The 21024-nt window shown below is 36.9% G+C and overlaps 2 protein-coding genes across 2 annotated transcripts; both read left to right on the forward strand.

Moving 5' to 3' along the window:
* Positions 1-6604: 6604 nt before the first annotated feature.
* LOC110721982 (vinorine synthase-like) lies at positions 6605-9127 on the forward strand. The gene has a single exon (XM_021901211.1). The coding sequence runs from the start codon at positions 6810-6812 to the stop codon at positions 8139-8141; it is 1332 nt and encodes a 443-aa protein (XP_021756903.1). The 5' UTR covers positions 6605-6809; the 3' UTR covers positions 8142-9127.
* A 1923-nt stretch (positions 9128-11050) lies between these two features.
* Positions 11051-12594, forward strand: LOC110721983 (vinorine synthase-like). Its single transcript, XM_021901212.1, has one exon. The coding sequence runs from the start codon at positions 11186-11188 to the stop codon at positions 12533-12535; it is 1350 nt and encodes a 449-aa protein (XP_021756904.1). The 5' UTR covers positions 11051-11185; the 3' UTR covers positions 12536-12594.
* The last annotated feature ends 8430 nt before the right edge of the window (positions 12595-21024 follow it).

Raw genomic sequence — 21024 nt, forward strand, 5'->3', positions numbered from 1 at the left:
CTTTTTTTTTTTTTTTTGATAAGAAAAAGCAATATCAACTTTTTTTTTTGGATAAGAAAAAGCAATACCAGGCCAATTTACCATGAAAATTTTAAGGTGCAGGCGGCTATACCTTGCTTGGTACAGCAAAAAAAATGCAAAAAGAACATGTAACTATTTTGTAAAGAGCATACAGTTATTTTGTAAAGAACATATAGTTGTTTTGTAACGAACATCCAATTTTATATATATTTTTCATATCTAAAGAACATCTGCAGTATTAATAAAGAACATGATAATATTATGTAATAAACTTTATGTATATATAACCACCCTAATTTGAAGACAAAATTTAATAAACATTTCACATTAAGCAATGATCATTATGTTGCAAATAAAGTACACTAGATGAAGCCCGTTCGATGCACGGTTTGTTTGAATTTTTTAAAATAATGTTTTTACATACATATTTATGTGCTAAAAATTGTTAAATATTTAGATAAAATTCCTGATATTAAAAGATAATATTTTATATTTAATTAATTTAAACTGGATAATCTCATTCGCTAATTTTGCTTATGTGTAAGTTAAATTATTTAATTCTAAAAGAAATTAATAATCTCGTATTTAATTGGCTACCACTAAAATTTATTATCCTACGTGGCGCGCTGAAAAAATTAAATCCTACGTGGCTTTCTAAAAACTCGTGAAAAAACTCCCTTTTTTATATATATATATATTAGATTACATTGACTGATCAATGAACATAAACATATGTTCTTTTTTTTTTTTTTGGGTGCAAAGTATGTTCTTTTCACTCTAGGTATATGTTCATTACATTTTAATAGTATGTTATTTTTACTTTAGGTATATGTTCATTACATTTTAGTAGTATGTTCTTTTCACTATAACTATATGTTCATTACTTTTATATATCATGTTTTTTCCTGCAAAACGACTGTACGTTGCACCGTACAGTCGCGTGTAGGAACCAGCTATTGAATTTACCAAGTACTAATAATAATCAAGAAAAAGCATTATCAACTTACCAAGTACGACACTTGCCAACTTATTATGTACTAATAATCAAGGATTGAATGCTGTGTTGTGTTTACATTTAGCCAGCACGCCAAATTGGAATAAATGAAAAAAGTCACTTAAACGTGTACCACCAATCTTATCCTGATTAACTTGAGCAAGAAAAATCACATTCACATAAACTCTTGCAGGTCACAAGTAAATTGGCATTTATATGGGTGAATTGCTAAACATCGCCCGCAAATTACCATATAAAGCCCACAAATATGACTTGGTGTGATCATTATGCCCATTTTCTAAAATTGAAATAATCTCGGTTTAAAAAATGTGGAGCCGTACTGGCTCGCCGGGGGAGACCGGAGGGCAGGCCGGAGATGCGGGGGACGCCGGAGGTACCGTCGGAGTGGCTCTGGCGCCTAGGATGGACGCCCAAACCGTAGCCTGGACGTCCAAGCCAGACGCCAGAACCACCAGAGTGGCGTCCAGCCCAGACGCCCAGACCACCAGAGTGACGTCCAGCCCAGACGCCCAGACCACCAGACTGGCGTCCTGGCCAGGCGCCACTCTACTGGCTGAGGCGGCCCTGCCAGGCGCCAGTCCAGTGGCTGTGGCAGCCCTGGCAGACGCCACCCTTATAAATTATTTTTTTTTTCTTTTTTTGATTTTGTTGTTGTTTTTTATTTATTTATTTTTTTTTTAAAAAAAAAATCGAAAATGATTTTTTAAAAAAATTCGAAATGGGTTTTTTTTTAAATTAATTTTGAAAATTCGAAATAGGTTTTTTTAAAATTAAGTTTGAAAATTCGAAATGGTATATTTTTAAATTTAGTTTGAAAATTCGAATTGGGTTTTTATAAAAATTAAGTTTGATTATACATAATTATGCTTTTTTTTTTGTGTTAATTCTGTGTAAATATAGAAATTAAATGTATTATCCGTTAAATGTATTTATTGTAATATATAATTGATGCAGGATTATGGTGGAGACGGAAATGATTACAGTGGGATATTTGGACATGATGGTCCATTCGAAGAAGCTCAACAGGCGATTGATTGGGCAAAACAGGTTGCAATTGCAGCTGGATTTTGCTTGGTAGTAGTAACTCATAAATCTCAACGGGATGGTAGAATGGATCGCATTTTGAGATGTGACCGTTATTGCAAAAGAGAAGACAGAGATTTTCGTACAGCCACTCGGTTTGATACAAAGCGGAAAGGTTGTGGGTGTGAGTTCAGAGTAAAGGTTCGACAACTACGGAGTCGTGACGGTTGGGAAGTGATTGGTTACTCTAAATGGGGGTATCACAACCATGAGATGATAGTATATGAAGAGGGTCATCGACAGCTGAGCGGCTTAAGTCCTGCTGCGAAAGTAGTTGTGAAAGAAATGAGTGATGCTCAAGTCAAGCCTGCTGAAATATTAGCATCTGTGTTAGAGAAATTTCCAGAAGACCATCCAAACCGAAGACACATCTACAACGTCAGACAGCAACTCAGGTTTGAACGGTCAGAGGGAAGGAATCCTATACAGCAGCTGCTACACCAGGCACAATCACGTGGTTACCTGTTCTGGTTTGATTCTGATGAAGATACAACGGAGGTGACTCATCTTTTCCTTGCGCATCCTGATTGTGCTGATATGATCAAGTCTTGGCCATTTGTGATTTTGATCGACTCAACGTACAAGACAAACAAGTACAAGTTCCCACTGGTTGAGATCATGGGGATGACTCCAACGAACCAGAACTTTCTGATTGGTCATGCAATCATCAAGGATGAGACGGCTTCAAGTTATTATTGGGTGTTGGAGAAGCTGAGAAACTACATCGGGCCTAATGTTCATCCAGCAGCCATCGTCAGCGACTGTGAGGGAGGTCTCTTTGCCCCCATAGCAGAGCTGTTTCCAGAATCGAACCACTTATTGTGCACATGGCACATCAACAACTGCGTGAAAGTGAAATCCTACAACCTTTTCAACAAGAATTTGGAAATGGCAGAGAGATTGGTGAATGGTAAGTGGCGGAAGATCCTACAGGCTACCACAGAGGAAGCGTATGAGCGAGCATTGGCTAACTTCAGGGATTCGTACCAGTGGTGTCCGACACTGGTGGACTATGTGATGCAGCAATGGGTCCCTCACAGGGAAAAGTTTGCCAAATATTGGACAAACCAGGTACTTCATTTCGGGAACACTACAACATGTAGAGTTGAGAGCGCTCATAGAGCTACCAAGGACTGGATTGATTCAAATATTATTCGTGACGCTACTCATGTACTTCATGACATGTTCCACACGTCTACCTTAGATTATGAGGAACCCGAAGGAGTTGACCGTCCTCGAGGTCGACAACGGCGGAACAGGAGTGCGTTTGAGTATATCCGTGGTTTTGGTCGTGGTCGTGCTCGTGGTCGGACATCGTCATCTAGTCGTAGTCAATCTTCATCGTCTGTGAATATGACCCTGAGAACTGGTACGTTTTGGTTGTTTACATTGCACATAGTTTTAAAGTGTTACTCCTGCCTTCTTGACTGTCTATAATTATATGGTGAATAGGAAGAAACGATGTTGATCAGTTTCCGTACAAGGAAAGGATACCTGCGATCATCATGCCGTACTTGGAAGGGTGGAATGATGTAGTCGGAGATGGTAACTGCGGATTCCGGGTCGTGGCTGATGTTTTTCAAATGGGCGAAGACAACTACGGTTTGGTGCGTCAGTTGATGTACAGCGAAATTGCCTCTAACCGAAATGTTTATCGTCATGTGTACCAGGATGACTTGGATGGTGCTCTGCGGCGTATCCGGTGGGGAGGTGGACCTTGCGGCCAAAATCATTATTTTGACGCGCCCCTAGATCTGTTTGCCGTTGCAAACATTTACAAATGCGCAGTCATGCATTTCGGCCTGGGAGTGCATAGTCAAGCTTATTATCCTTGTACCACGGTTCTCCCTTGGCGGTCGCGTGAGTCTGTCACCACACCGGTCAGAGAGCTAGCTATTGCGTTTCTTGGGTCGTCATACAGACATTTCATCCGACTAGACATGCCATCCGATTTTCCAGTGCCACCGATTATACCTCGGTGGTATAACATTCGCACAGCGAGCGTAGAGGGTTGGGATGCGCTATATCATGACCGGATCCACGAATGGAACACCCTAGCTGCATTTTAGTTTTTCATGTTTACATTCTTCCTATGTAATCTTATTTGTACGTTGCTCTTTTAATGAGAACATTAATCTTTTATATTGTATTGCTTACTGCATTCTATATGTTGCATGGGTAAGTTGCGCGGATCCACGAACGGTTATATCAAAATTTTAAAACAGCAATGATAATATGTTTAAGTTGGAAGCTAAAAGAACAATCTAAAATGTTACAAACTTACAACATAATGTCCAATTTAATAAATTAAAACGATAATATTTAAAGTGCTCTATAAATAAAATGACAAAACCATCAGTAATCCCTCCTCGACGACGACTCCCACTGCGCAAGCGTCTGTTCCACTGGCCTACACTGTCGGGGTCACACGCCTCTACTATGTCGCGTGGCCTGAGCTTGTTTCCGCCGCTCTTATCCGGAAACAAGGTACATCCGAGGAGTAGAAAAACATAAGCACTCAGCTGTGCGTCGTGCGTCCTACGTGCACTGGGGTACAAACACCGCTGCAACACGGATGCGATCTTCACACCTCCGTGTTCCAAAACACCTAGCGCCTCGGTGTACAGTGCAGCCCTGTCCACCGCCAACAACTCCGCCAGCAAATCTGCCTGATCCGCATCAGCCATAGCACAAAGTCGTTTACCCTCAACACGAATCCCCAGAATGGCCTCGACGTCATGTAACATGATCGTCATCTCACCGAACGGAAGGTGGAAAGAGTTTGTATCCGGCTGCCATCGCTCAATGAAAGCCGTGATCAGCGTACTGTCAATCTTATCGTGCATGGTGGCAGGAACGTGATTCACCCCAGTGCCCTCTAGTCGCTCGAACATCTCGCTCTCCGCCGGCCAAGCCTCAGCCCATGTACGCAAAAAGCTACAAGTCTTTTCCCGGGTATGACATTTCAACAACCCCGTAACTGAAGGCCTCTCCTGGTCCTCCCAAATACGGGCAGCTATGTGTCCTAGAAAGCTAGGAATCACACTCCCATCAACAGGCCCACCGGGCACCTCACTCCTAACAACCCAAGAATCATTACCGGCCCTCGACCGTTTCCTGCTTGCCCCAGATACAGTGGACGCAGATGATGTGCAAGATCTACTAACAAACCTACCACCCCTACCCTTACGCACCTCCACCATATGTGTCTCGTACATGTCATCAACCCTCTGACTGAATGGACCGTAATCATCATACGGTCCACTGCCATCGTCCACATCCTCATCCTCATCCTCATCTGCGCCCTCCTCCTGCTCCTCCTCCTGGTCACCCTCCTCAGCATCATCATCGTCATCGTCATCCTCATCCCGACGGTGGATCCGTTCTCTACGAGCTGAGGCCGAAATACCACGGGATCTGACATGTCTATGCCCCGACCTCCCCACTGAATAGCTTCTACTAAGAAGCTCTACATTCTTCCCCGCACCATGACGACCCAGTGAATTCTACACAAAATTTTAAAATATATAAACATACAAAAATTTATACGAAAAATAGCTACCACTACCCAAATCAAATAAACTAAAAACATACTAACAAATTAACATAATAAAGAAATTAACAAAACACTTAAATAAAAATAATAGAATAAAAAATACACTTATAAAGGAAATAAAACCAACACAGAAGAATATATATATAAACATAAATAATTCATTCCCAATTAAAATAAATTAACTAACCAAAAACAATATCAATAATAAAATTTAAAATAAATTAACTAACCAAAAACAATATCAAAGTCACAAAAAAAATTTAAAAACAAATCAAAATAGAGAATAAAAATAAAAATGTACAAAATAAACAAACAAATAATTGTAAACAAAATATAAACATAGAAAAAAATACAACAAAATTGAAAAAAAATATAAAAATAAACAACAAAATATAAAAACAATTCAAAAAGATATTACACAAAAAAAAAACAATATTTTAAAACAAATATAAAAAAAAAAAGAAAAAAAAGAGGGGGGGGCGCCTTGGCTGGACGCCCAGCCAGCGGTGGTGGCGCCAGCTGCAGACGCCGCCACCAGTGGGCTGGCGCCTGGGCTGGACGCCACAGCCACGGCTGCGGCGCCTTGAATAAACGCCACAACCGTGGCTATGGCGTCCAGCCCAGGCGCCAGCCTACTGGTGGCGGCGTCTGCAGCTGGCGCCACCACAGCTGGCTGGGCGTCCAGCCAGGGCGCCCCACCTCCGTCACGACGGTTTTTCCTTTTTTTTTTTTTTTTTTTTTACAAATTGTACCTTGCCTCCTTGGGACCTCCTTCCCTCCGCCGCCGCCGCCAATTCCTTGCCTTGCCGCCTCGACATTGCCGTTGTTTGAATTTTTTTTTTTTTTTAGAGAGGTTGAAAGAAGATGAGCGATGAGAGTGTGAGTGATGAGAGTGTGAGTGATGAGAGTGTGAGTGTTTTTTTTTAGGTCAAGGGCAATATTGTCAAACCAAGTGAATTTTGTGGGCTTTATGTAGTAATTTGTGGGCGATGTTTAACAAATCCCTTATATGGTGGGAGTTGCCTGTTTATTCTTTCAAGAATTGAAAAAATCTAAGCAAGTAAATTAATCCAATCATATAATCTCTTTCTTTTTTGTAGATAAAAGTTTTAGGAAACGATCCAAAATTCAAAAATGGAACAAGAATTTGAAGTACAAGTAAATATATTATCAAAGGAAATGGTAAAACCATCATTTCCACCCTCCTCTCATCCCACAACATTCACTCTTTCCCTCATCGATCAAACTTTCCCTACCTTACATGTCCCGGTACTCCTTTTCTACACCGCCGAGTCCCCAACACCACAAGGCGGAGTTGATATAAATGGCCTAAAAACATCCCTAAGCCAAACACTTGATCAATTCCTCCCTCTTGCAGGTCGACTCTTAGATGAGTCGACCATTTCTTGCAACCACAAAGGCATACCATTTATTAAGACTAAAGTCAATTGTCATCTCTCGTTTGTCACGACATCACCTCATAAGTTGAATTTCATTACCAAGTTTCTCCCTCCCCCAGAGTTACAGGCTTCTGGGTCGCAACTAATCTCAGAGCTTGTCCCTTTAGCCTTTCAGATCAATGTTTTCCTATGTGGAGGGGTGGTCATTGGATGCTACATGCTCCATAAACTCCTCGACATAGCTTCCCTAGGAACCTTCCTTAAGTATTGGTCGAACCTTGCTAGTAACCGGTTAAATGACGTAGTCCAACCCAACTTTGAAGCCACTATCAATGCATTTCCTCCCCTTCCTAAGCCGGAATACAAATCTTCGCCTATTTCATCGTTGGAACCTCGACCTATATCAAACAATGTCATCAAAAGTTTCATATTCGATCCTATTGCCATAAACAAACTTAAGGCCAAGGCAACAAGTGAGCTAGTTCCTAAACCTACAACATTTGAGGCGGTGGCAGGGTTTGTATGGGAGCAAACCTTGGCCACAAGGCTTAATTTGGGAATACAAGTTGAGCATACCGCGTTATCAATTGTAGTGAACATGCGGCCGAGGATGAACCCGCCACTCCCTAGAGAATCCATGGGTAATCCCATCACAATCTCACAAACACAAGTACATGAACATGTACACTCTGAGCTACAAGAACTTGTTAAAGAAATCCATTCAACTTTGTACAATTTCTACCAAAAATTTTTTAGTACAAATTTTAAAGGGAAAAACGCTAAAGATGAGTTGCAACATTCTATTGAACTTGAGGATGGCATCTTAAGGGTTAGCAGCTGGTGCAAAATGGGTTTGAATGAGGTGGATTTCGGGTTCGGAAAGCCCACATGGATTGTTCCTACAGATGGAATACAACCCCCTCAATTTAGGAATTTTTTCGTTTTAACTGATTATTGTCACTCTAATAGTGGAGATGGAATTGAAGCATGGTTGGTTTTGGAGGAAAAAGAGATGCAAAATTTAGAGTCCAACCCATATTTTCTTGCCTTTGCTTCTCCGAATTAGTCATAAAACCCACAAGTTGCTCACTTTTATTTCTTTGTTAAATTGTCATGCTTTTTATGTGTTGTTTGGCCCATTCACTGCTTGGGCTATTGTTAGTTTAACTATTAAAAAATTAAAATGTGTTATGAAACACAAACAACCATAAAGTGAACAGGGGCGGAGCCAGGATTTTTAGTTACGGGGGCCGACGGTTGAATCAATATATAAATATATACGTTATAATTGTAACGATTTTTTTAATCGAAGTTTATGATTTTTCATATAAATAACGTCAATAATAGATTTTCATAAATGTTAAAAATGTTGGTAACCTATTTTTCTATGTATAAAAGTTGTGTAAAAATCCACTCGTTGACTGTCAACTACTCTTAAAATAAAGAGTTTTTTTTCATGATTATACCTGTCATATTGTATACAAAAAGGGATTTATTGACAAATTAGTAGTAAACAATTTCACAAGTAGAAGTTTGAAGAAACAAAAAATTTAAATAAACTGAAGCGGGTAATTTATAGAAGATTGAAGTAACGAAAAAATAAATAAAATGAAGCCGGTAATTTATAAAACAAAAATGTACGTGATTGAATAAAATTACAAGAGTAAAGAAACGAAAAAAAAAAAAATGAAGCCAATAATTTATAAAACAAAAATGTACATGATTGAATACAAGTACAAGATTAAAGAAATGGAAAAAAAAAATGAAGCCGGTAGTTTATAAAACAAAATTTTACGTGATTGAATACAAGTAGATGATTGAAGAAACGGAAAAAAATCACTTATAGAAGAGTTGAAGAAGTTACTGGAAAATATGGCAAAAAAATAGAGAAAAGAATAAGATGAAAGATCTAATATTATTGGAGTTAATTAAGAATAAGATTATAAAGTAAATAAACAACAATATTATCTTCACCAAAAAAACAACAATATTATTGGAGTTAATTAAGAAGAAGATAACTCCATTGCCCTCACCTCCCTATTCTCTTTTTTCTCTCTTCTCTCTCCTCTCTCTTTAGGGTTTTAATTTTCTTGGCCGTTTAGGCCGGAAATAGTTTAATTTAATTTCTTCGGAAATTAGACTATTTCCGACCCTTTTTCTTTAATTTAATTTGCCTTTTTGTTATTTGTTTTGTTTTGCTTTGTTTTGTTCTCTCCGTTCGTGAAAGTTTGTCCCAATTGTTTTGGGTTTTTTTTTCCAATTTTTTGGGATTTTGATTCTCATATATGGATAAGAATTTTAATTTTAGAGTTTTAATAATAATTGAGAAGGTGATTTGGATTCATATGGGTTTAGGGTTCGTCATCAACGCTACGATCAAAACATCAGCGCAGATTGCGAAGGGTCTCTACTTGGAAAGATGCAAAGACATCGAAAATCACTGCTCGCGTCAAGTTTAAAGCGGTGGAGTGTTAGCTATGCCCGATATGCAAATTAGTTATGATTTTGATTGTAAAAGTTATGTTATTTTCTCAAGATATGTGGTTTACAAATATAATCTTTATTATTGTTGTACATGTCGTATGACTATTTATTAATGATAATATTCATCTTCTTGTTAAAAAAAAAAAAATTAAGAAGAAGATTATGGAGTAAAAAACAACAAAAACGACAAAAAAAAATGTTGATTATGAGGATATACAACTCAATCATATACTCCCTCGGTTCCTCAATCATATACACCACAAAAATCACTTTATTAAGACTTTAGGCAAAAAATAGTGTACATGGGTTGACACAAATATCAATGAGGAGAGAGATAGAGAGAGAGTAAGTGAAAAAAGATGCCAAAAATAGTATGGGGCAATCTTTTAGGGATTACCAAAAAAGACAAGTGGAGTAAACAATTAGGGACGGAGGGAATACGAAGTATGTGGTAAGTTATAAACCCACTAACCACTGAGCCAACAAAATTCCAACATTATATATATGAGTTGTTTAATATATATCCTAAAAACTTCATGTACTTTTAGGTTGGGTTGGGTAGATTTTAAGTAGTTGTCTCTGGGTCATTCAGGTTGAGTAAGGATAAGACCTGCCAAGTACGTGAGTTCTAAGTATACCGTTTTCGGCTAGGCCACTAGTTTGTATAAAAGTATGCATAAAATCCTCTTAGTAATTAATGAGAGATTACCAAGCAAAGCCACTTTGAGGTCACAAGTTCGAGCCCCACTAATTACAAAATGCGTGCTTAGGTGTAGGGGGATTCCTTTACCTCCCCCTTTACTCTGAAGCGTCGACTTGCGGAGCTGGGTTGGCTAAACCTATGACAATGTCGATTCAGTAAGGTTCTTCATCTTACCTTAAAAAAATTGAGAGATTGTATACACAGTTGGCATATAAAGATATTGTACGCTCATTTTGATGATTATTGCTCATCAATTGAGCCAAAAAAAAAAACCTTAAATGTACCATATACAAGCATACACCCGCATATGTAAAATTACTTTCAATTATATTTACGGTGTAGCTATTACTATCAATACGTTAGAAATAATTTTCTCCGATACCATGCATAAAAATATGCATAAAAGCCTCGTGATTAAAGATTTTTTTTTTTTTTCCTGCATAAAAGTATATATTTCGTATAAGTCACGATGAGTTGTTCTCCCTTGGTATGTGATTAAATCTTTGAAAATCTAACGTTGACTAATTCGTGATACACGTAATTGTAGAGTTAAGATCACTTGAACAAATAATTGATGGATTTGATGTTATATAGTATGTTCTTTAATATTAATCCAGCTCTCTCTTAGTATGATTGATAATAAAAAAAATATGCATACAAATACAATAATGTATTCATGTGATGCATCAACCATTTTATTTATTACGAAGTAATCAACTTGGGCGGCATTAATTTAATGAAACTACATAGTAGATGCTGCCAAACGTCTACTTAAAGGTCCAATGAAGCTAAAATATGGAAATAGCATGCAACTCAACAAATAAAAACAAATCCAATTATTTCTTCCTTTAATTTCTAATTACAAGTAATCCTTCTTGTAGATCAATTTTTTTGGAAACAACTACTAACCTTTATTTCTTTCAATGGAGGATCAACTTGAAGTAGATGTGAAGATAATATCAAAGGAAATGGTTAAACCATCATTTCCTCCACTCTCGAATCCCACAACGTTCACCCTTCCCTTCATCGATCAAATTTTCCCTACCTTTCACATTCCCTTGCTCCTTTACTACACTTCGAACCCCTCAACACAACAAGGCGAAATTGATATAAGTGGTTTGAAAACATCCCTAAGCCAAACACTTGATCAATTTCTCCCTCTTGCAGGTCGACTCATGGATGAGTCGACCATTTCATGTAACAATGAAGGCATACCATTGATTGAAACTAAAGTCAACTGTCATCTCTCTGTCGCGTTGACATCACCTCATAAGGTGAAGTTACTTCCCAAATTTCTCCCTCCTCCAGATTTACAGGCTTCTGGATTGCAACCAATCTCAGAACTTGTACCTTTAGCCTTTCAGATCAATGTTTTCGTATGCGGAGGGGTGGTAATTGGATGCTACATGCTCCATAAATTCCTCGACGCAGGCTCCATTGGAACTTTCTTTAGGTATTGGTCAGCCCTCAATAGTAAACGATTACAAGACCTAGCTCCGCCTCACTTTGAAGCCACTGTCAATGCATTTCCACCCTACCCTAAGAAAGAACACATACCTTCGTTTAATGCTCTAGATTTACTTCCCCATCCTACACAAACAAAGTTGACTTTTGCGATCAAAAGTTTCATTTTCGATACAAGTTCCATAAATATACTTAAGACCAAGGCAGCTAGCAAGCTAATTTATAAACCTACAGGATTTGAAGTCGTGCTAGGATTTCTTTGGGAGCATATATTGGCCACGAAGCATAATTTGAGTTTGCAAGTTGAACGTACATCGGTAACAATTGCTGTGAACATGCGGCCAAGGATGAGCCCACCACTCCCTAGAGAATCCATGGGGAATATCATCATAACACCAAATGTATTAGTGCCCGAAGAAAGTAACAACAACAAGTTTCAAGAGCTTGTTAAGGAAATCCATTCAACTTTGTCAACTACTTACAAGAAAATTAATAGTAGAATTTTTCAAGGGGAAAATGCGAAAGTTGAGTTACTACGTTCGATGGCGCCTGTAGATGGTGCTTTAATAGTTAGCAGCTGGTGCAAAATGGGTTTGAATGAGGCGGATTTCGGGTTCGGAAAGCCTATATGGATTGTACCTACAGATGGAAAACAAACCCCTCTTTTGGTAACGAATGTTTGTTGCATGACTGATTATTGTCATCCTATTATTGGAGATGGAATTGAAGCGTGGTTGATGTTGGAGGAGAAAGAGATGGATTATTTAGAGTCCAATGCAGATTTTCTTGCCTTTGCTTCTCCTAATTAGTAGTATTAGTACAGTACTTTGCTACTGCCAATCATAATAAAACGCACAACTTCTTCGCATCAACAAATTTATTTCGTTTTATAATGTCTTGATTTTTATTTAACTGTCCTTTAAATTTCTTCTCAATCAATAAATAAGTGTGATTATTAAATATTACTCCCTCTATTTTACAATAATTGAAAACTTGTTCTCTTTTCGTTGTTTAAGAATAATTGATCCACATGCTACTATAAATGAAAATGGATCATCAGTTTTATAAATGTATATACAGAGTATTTATAAGTTACAACGAACACACACTGTGGCCCAATAACTAACTTCTTACATCATCACATGTCTCATTTTTAACAATATAAATGTATCTACTAACTTAATTTTACGTTAAGCAACACATTTTATGGTACTCACTCCTCACTAGAGCTGGTCATTGGGTAGGATAGCCCAATGATAATAGAGTTAAGAAAATTTAAATGGCTTTTAATGGACAGGACTCTTATTGGGTAGGGTCAATATATGGTCAAAATATTTTTCCAATTTAATTGATAAAGAAAATGGATAATGTAAAAATAATTACATAGATAAATTTGTATTCATATATCAATAAATCTTGCGTATACCTGGTTCACAATAATATTATTGTTAAGATTTATAAACACATAAGTGTCATTACATTCAACATAATGACCCTTGATTTTAATATAGTAACCTTATTTATAACATAGTAACCTTTTTTATAACTTGTGTCACCTTTAATTTTATTATGAATTTAAAATACGACATTATGTTAAATATTGACCTAATTTTAACATATAGTGGTGTTTATTATTCATATTGACCATTGTATTAAAAATTTCATTAAAAAAATTAACCTATTATAACTAATGTCACACTAACTTTTATTTCAACATAATAACCTTTATATTAATATAGTGACTTTTTTTATTAAAAAAACAATCATATTGTCTCTAATATTGGTGCTCCACAATAAATTAGTGTGAATCAGGTCCATTTAAGAATTTGTATTCACATATACTTAATAATAACTTGGGAAATTCTCTTTGGTAGACCTCTAATAATAAAAATTATGAGTGGTAAAATGCAAAAAAAGTTATTATCCTTGGTGAACCATATTTTAAAAAGTTTAGTCATTGGTAACATTAAGCAAGGTAATTAGGCATTTCTTAACCATAGTTAACCATTTTAAGTAAAAAAAAAGCTATGATGCCTAAAATACCCCCATTCTAAAATTAATTAAATGTTTTTTTAAAAAAAGATATAAAGCAGTTAAAATTACTTTTTTTTTTGTTATTATCATTATAAAAAAATAAAAAATAAAAACCACCACCCTGCCACCATCTTCCCCACCATCCTGCCACCATTCCCTCTCCCCCTCCCCCAACCAAACCTGACGGCTGGTGTAGATACCTAAAATGTCTCCCCAAAACCAAACCCGATGATGAACACCTTTCACCGCCATTATTGGTTGGGTTGAGTATTTAATCCTTGGAGTGCTTAAATTCATGTTCTATACAATATATTTAATGAACCAATCCAATTTCTAGCTCATTTACCTAAACCATAACCTATTTTCCACTTTTCGTGTCCACATCGCAAAACCGAGAGAAACTGATTTTATGGATATACAATTTTGATCCATTTATTATTTTGTTGGATAGGCCTTTAAATAAGATTTCCAACCATATATCATAAGCCCAATTCCGAGCTATAACGAAAAAGATATGAGCAAAACACTAAAACGGCCGTAGCTTAAAATCTACAAATTATTTTTGACCTGATTTTAAATGGGTTGGAAAGTAGACTTGATAATCTTTCCAATGATATATTATATACCTTATTCTGAGTTAGGATCAAAAGTTATGATTATTTTAAAAACGAGTAAAAAGCTGAAATTACCATGCAGCAGCTAAAATGCCGCGGCGCGGCAAATGCTGACGTGTCATGGGGCTTATTCCCGTGACACGGTGCCCTTTTTGTGTAAATCTGCACATTTAATCCACCGTTAACGGGATTTTGCACCGTGTCACATTGCAATTTCCCGTGTCACGGTGCCCATTCCGTGACACGGGGATATTCCGTGTAATTTCAGCGTACTTTTTACACTGTGACACGGCATACTGCACTGTGCCACGGTGGACAATTCCGTGTCACGACATGTCATCCCGTGTCACGGTGCACAACCTGTGACACGGGATTGCTCCTTGTTTTCTCCGCGTAATCCCTAAACGCGTTTTCATTTCCCGTAACCTAATTATTTCCCGCGTCACTCAGTTTTCCCCCGTGTCACGGGATCTTCCCCTGTCTTACGGTGCCTGGCATCGTGTCACGGTGCTCTTTGCCGTGACACGATGTTATTTTTTAGGGTTTTTATCTTTTTAGGGTTCCGCGTGTTCTCTCTGCTCATTTTCCCTATAAATAAGACCCCCCCTTTCTGCAATTCGGGGCACCAATAATCATTCTCTCTCACCTTACACCAAAAATCATTCTCTTCTCCCTCTTTAACCTAATTTCTAGCCTCCTTATTCTTCCAAAATAATTCCCCTAAGCGTTCCAAGGAGTCCACACTTAACCCGATGTTTCGTCCTTAAACCAAGGCGTGAAAGGTACACATAGCTGAGGGTTTGGACCAAATCAACTCTACTTTTTATTTAATTTAATTTAATTTTCATTTACTTTATATTTTTTTTTATTGAAGTTACTAACAGTTTATTCATGATGTAGCAATTTAAAGGAGTGCGCGGAATGTGAGTAATTAATTAATTTAATTACTCTTATTTTATTTTTAATATTTGTAGTATCATGATTAGGGTTATTTTATATTTGATTTGACTAACACTATTATTGTTAAATTGCTTCCATTATTAATGTTTATTCTATTATTATTTATTGATCACTATATTGCATGTTTAAAAAGAATATGTAATTGAAAATCACGCCTAATAAGATTATTTGAACGACCGGTTTAAGTTCCTTTTTAATCTTGTTGTTTAATCAAGTGATCACGATATTTTAGAATTATATGTTGCATTAATATTCAACCAATTTAGCCTAATAATATTTTGGAGCAAATTGAATATTTTGTTTGTATGCCTTTGAGATCGTAGGAATCATTTTTCACTATAAGAATCAAGTAGAGGTCAATACGGGCGAATGTAACTTCATGACTCACTTCGTACCATCATCCCCAATCCTCCTTTCGTGGTTCCGAACCATATGGAGTTGGTAATCTCATGGATTATGAATGGGGTGTAATCTTCACGGGTCAATCGTTGTTGCCTATCGTTGTCCCTTATTCGTGGTTGCCTTTTATGATCCGTGAACGGTTTATAAGTTCCTTAAAAACCTGTTGGCGGCTCCCTACTTTCGTTGTCCCTAATCGTATATGTCAATTCCCACTTCCTATGAGTGCCAAGCATATTCATACATGCTTAACGTAGGCGCACTTCGAACAACGCCTACGGCTGGCGTTGAGCTCACCCACCGCCGGTCGACCCACCCCCTATTTCCTGACCAAATCAAAACTCCCACGCAGCCCCAATTCAACCCCTTCCTGGCCATCGCAGCCAACCTCCACCACCAAAAACTCCCACAAATCGCAACCAACGGACCGTAACCAACCCTATATCCTTCACGAACAGCAGCCTTGCTGTCATTCCTGATCCTCGCACCAACAATTAAAGCCCTAATTGCGTTTCAAATCAGAGCCAACGCTTCTGTAAATTTAGGGAGGTTTTGGGGCGATTTCAGGCGACAATTTAAGCGAACATTTTAAGTGGTTTTAGGCGAATATTTGGGCAGATTCTCAGGCTAGTTATTCAGACAAAATTCAGCCTGTTTCAGGCGAAAATTCGGGCTATTCCTTTTGATTATTGGTGTAGTTGGGTGTCTTTGATGCGATTTTCGAGCGTTCTTCCAGGAGGTTCAGGCGGCGGTTTTCAGGCGGTGGGCTGGTTCCTGGGTGGGGGAGGGGGCTGCGTGCAAGGGAGGGATAGAGGTGGTGGTGGGGGGGGGTGATGGGGAGGTGGTGGTTCTTAACCATGGTTAACCATAGTTACGCTAAAAATGCTTAATTACCTTGCTTAATGTTACCAATGACTAAACTTTTTTAAATATGGTTCACCAAGGATAATAACTATTTTTGCATTTTACCACTGAGAATTTTTATTATTAGAGGTCTACTAAAGAGAATTTCCCTAATAACTTTATCTAATATTTATTTTAATTGATATTTTGTAAGCCCGCCCATTATCGACCCGCAACCCACATTGGCCCGACCTGATACTGACCCTACAAAATGTGATGCTCTTTGACCCGACCCACAACTAACCCGCACCAACCCTAACCTTGACTGCCCAATAACCAGCTCTAGTCCTCACCTATTTTTTTTTCTCAACCTATTGGAGGTGGCTAATAATTTTGAAACTGAAATCAGTATAAAATTTGTTTAGAATGTGAGGTAATTTTTCAATGCCAAAATGGATTAAAGTTCATAGAGGCACCGAAACTCTGGCAATCCTACAATTTCAACTTGGGGTGGGCAGTTTGATGAGAGAAAAGATGTCACAGTAGTTGGTTAGAATTGAATCACAGAGTTGTTGACTAGTGCATGATTGTTAGTTAGCCTTTTGTTATCTTGGTTCTCAGAGCCCTTAAATTATCAACCTCCGAACATTAGAGCAACCCTTGTTGATTTAGGTAACCTTTTTATTATAATCATGTAAACTAAACAAAGAAGATGTCTAGTTGGTTGTCTTTGAACACTAGACTATTTCTTCCTAGCTATAAAACCCTCATAGTGTATTAATGAAATACCCAACAAGTTAAGCTACTGATTATTACTCCCTCTGTTCACTGACTTCATTCATATTTTTTGCCCTATAGCTAAGTTTGGGTCAAACTTTGAATTTTTATACCATAGATTCTTACTAATCTACAACTCCCAAATGTGAGATAATTACTTTAAAGACAAATTGATTATCCAGTGACACAAAATTTTGCAAACTGTTGGAGTATTGTATATGAGAAAAGGAAATAAAGTAAGTGTATTTTTTATATAATTTAAGAGAGTTTTTGCAACACTTCCTCGCAAACCCCTAACTCTCAATTCTCATGCACTCTCTCTCTCTCAATTTTAAGAAAATAACTTCCAATTCAATTATGTAATTTCCACTTATACAGTTATACCAATTTATTTCCTACACATACATATAGCCCATGCATTAACATGGGTACGTAATAACATACATTCTAGTCATGTAAAATTACATACTACCTCTGTTTCTTATTATGTACAACAAAGAGGTATTATTTGTGAGATATAATTTTTTTTATTGTACATAATAAGAAACGGAGGTAGTAATATTTTTTAAAATGGATACTTAATTGTTAGGATGTAGGACAAAATATAGAATTTTTGAATGTTTTTTTGTTTTTTGACATATATTTTTTTTAAAACAGTATTAATTGGACGGAAGGATTGGAGTACAATATACATACACTCATACAGAGTACCACTGCCTTTTTCATATAATGTTCTTACTTTCTTCGTGTTTTTTAAGTGTTACACATTAACCGATACATAATTTTAGACAACTTAATTGATTTAAATAAAATAAGAGGTAAGTGGGATTATGAGAGCTTATTATGTACACCCGGGTGCACCTTACACCCGGGGTCATTTGTTCATTTAATCAACATAAATGAGTAAAAATTATTAGCTCATTTGCTGATTAAATAAGCAAATGACCTTGGTTGCGTGTACGATACACCCGGGTGTATATAACAAATTCTATGGGATAACTATTGGTATATTAAAAAATTCTAAAATAAATATAGTGGAGTTAATAATTTATTAAAGACGAAATAAAATAAATAGTACTCCCTCTATTTTTAAATACTTGCTCCACTTTCCTTTTTTGGCTGTTTTTAAATACTTGTTCCATTTCCTTATTTGGAAAGTTTTTACAATATTTAACTAATTTCTCTCACCTAGTGGACCCATCACATATTTTCTCTCCTCCAATCCTCTCCACTACTTTTGTTTTTTTTTACAATTTTATTTTCTTCCACTTACCCCACTACCTCCATATATTATTATTTTCTCCAATTTCTCTTAAAACTCCGCGCACGGAGAAATAGAGCAAGTATTTAAAAATAGAGGGAGTACAATTTTAGATATAGGTAGAGATCATGAAAGGTGAGAGATATGATATTTAAATGTAGCTTTTTTTCAAAAAAAAGAAGTGTAACATTTAAAAAAAAAAAGGGGGAGTAATTGTTTTTGCCACAATAGCTATGCATTAAAATCTCATTATTGTTGTTTACATGTGAGGTGGTGTCTTTGTTAGTTGAGACGAACACTACAAGAGGGGGTGAATTGTATGTGAGTTCCTAATGACTGTTTTTCGTGAAATGTAAAACAGATGGTAAAGGAACTTGCAATAATGCACACAATATTTTACGAGGTAACCTTCCAGATTCCAACTGAAAGTAAAACCTCGACCGTTCTAAGGGATTTCCAAACCAAACCAATTCAATATAATAGGGCAAACACACAAGTTACAACCTATTATAATCAGACCTTTATTCACAAAATCCAGACTGAACTTGCTACACAGTAGGACCATATCCTACCCAACCTAAGTCCCTGACTTAGATTTACTCGTACTCCCTGAGCACTACTCACTCAGCTTCAACCTAGAAGCGTACGTGAAATACTATATGCAAAAATAGATACACACACACACCCAAGATAAGAACCCAATCAATTACAAAATATAGACTTTATTATATGAGAGGTAAGCTACGTATGAAACCCAAAACTAGTATGACAAAGATACGAACTTGGCAAACTTACACAATTAAGCACACTTCGATTTCTTCACGCATAAACTCACAAAAATTATGAATTAGGATTTCTACAATTTATACAAGACTTGATTGTATAGAAAGTAGGGTTTTCAAAAGATAAATATGTTATATTTTCAAAATCCTAAAACACGATTTTAAGTAAATCCATTTTACAGAAAATCTTTTAGAAAACTTATCAAAGATAAATTATAATAAGAAAAACATCTTTTTGATAATCGATATTCAAGAAACAAATCTTTTTAGAAAATCTTTTCCTAAAAACTTATCTTTTTAAACTTTCCTATTTCAAGAAGCTTGCCAAACTTCTTGTCACGTTTCTAATAAGTCTCACGCGTAAACCTACTTAACATATTTACAGCAAATTTAAAAGATAAGAACTTTACAAAACTAAATTGCTGCGCCAATATTATGTAAAGTAGGATGTTTGAGCTTCACGCAGTCCAAGACTAAGTGTTGCTGTCACTTGCTCTCCAGTTCTGAACTGGAACTTCGCAGGCCAAGTTCTTCCAGAACTTGTTGTCTTCAACGCACATCAAGTCAACTATTTAATTAACTTGTTGTATTCAAGTTCATGTTAGAGAACTTAGTTAGCTCCTATGAAGGAACTCTTCTTCTATCTTCCTTAACTTTCCTTGAGCTCTCTTATGAGTCTTCATAGGCTCGTAGCAAGGCTACTCTTCCACTTCCAAATTCAACTTCACCTGTTCTAGTCACAACACTTAGAGAACTCTTATTAGTTTGAAGTTTTCTTTGTTTAAGTTCATCATCATCAAAACCTTTAAGTTTCAACAGTCTTACACTAAAGAAAAAGGAGAGAAAGAAGCATCGTAGCCGGAATTTGTTATAGACACCTTTAGCCGATTTGCTTTCAATAATCCCACCTTTGAATTATTATCTAAAAATTGATTCTATTGGTCCTTTGTTACCGGTAACCTATATATCAAGTAATTTTTTTAATTGTGATTCTAGTGACACATGTCAGTATGTCACTATGTAGATGAAAAAAAAACTTACAAAAAACCAGCCACCCAACCCACCCACGCGCCACCCTCCCGACAATTATGTTCTACGCAGCTTCCGAACTCCCAAGTATCTTTTCTTCTTCCACTCATCTTCTTCTTCAATCAATCCACAAAAATCACCATCATCACAACAACTGAAACAAACAACCCAAAAACCCAAAAGCCAAACAATTATTCTCAAGAACCATAATCGCTTCCCCAAATCGACTTTCCACTCAATTGGACCATCCTTTTTTAGCCAACGAAATCATCGATTTTGCTTCTTGTCAACCCAATTTTCGTCATTCTTGATCCACTTATCACACTTTAATTCTCAAATTAGGAAATACCCGACAATTCTTTCTCATGAAAAAGCTTCTTCCTGAGCTCAAACGCCTTCGTTATCCCACCAATGCAGGTATTTTCGAGCAAAATTTGCATTTATGGAGATTCCTAGATGCTCAAAATGATGGATCGACGTCGGGGATGGGGAGAGGGGTGGTTTTTGTTTTGGGTATTTTATACCCTGCCAAGTGGCCCAATTGGAGTTTGACATGTGTCACTAGGAAGGGGCGCCAACTTGGACCCTCCAGATGGTGA

Source organism: Chenopodium quinoa, unplaced genomic scaffold (genome assembly GCF_001683475.1).
Source record: "Chenopodium quinoa cultivar QQ74 unplaced genomic scaffold, ASM168347v1, whole genome shotgun sequence".
NCBI lineage: Eukaryota > Viridiplantae > Streptophyta > Magnoliopsida > Caryophyllales > Amaranthaceae > Chenopodium > Chenopodium quinoa.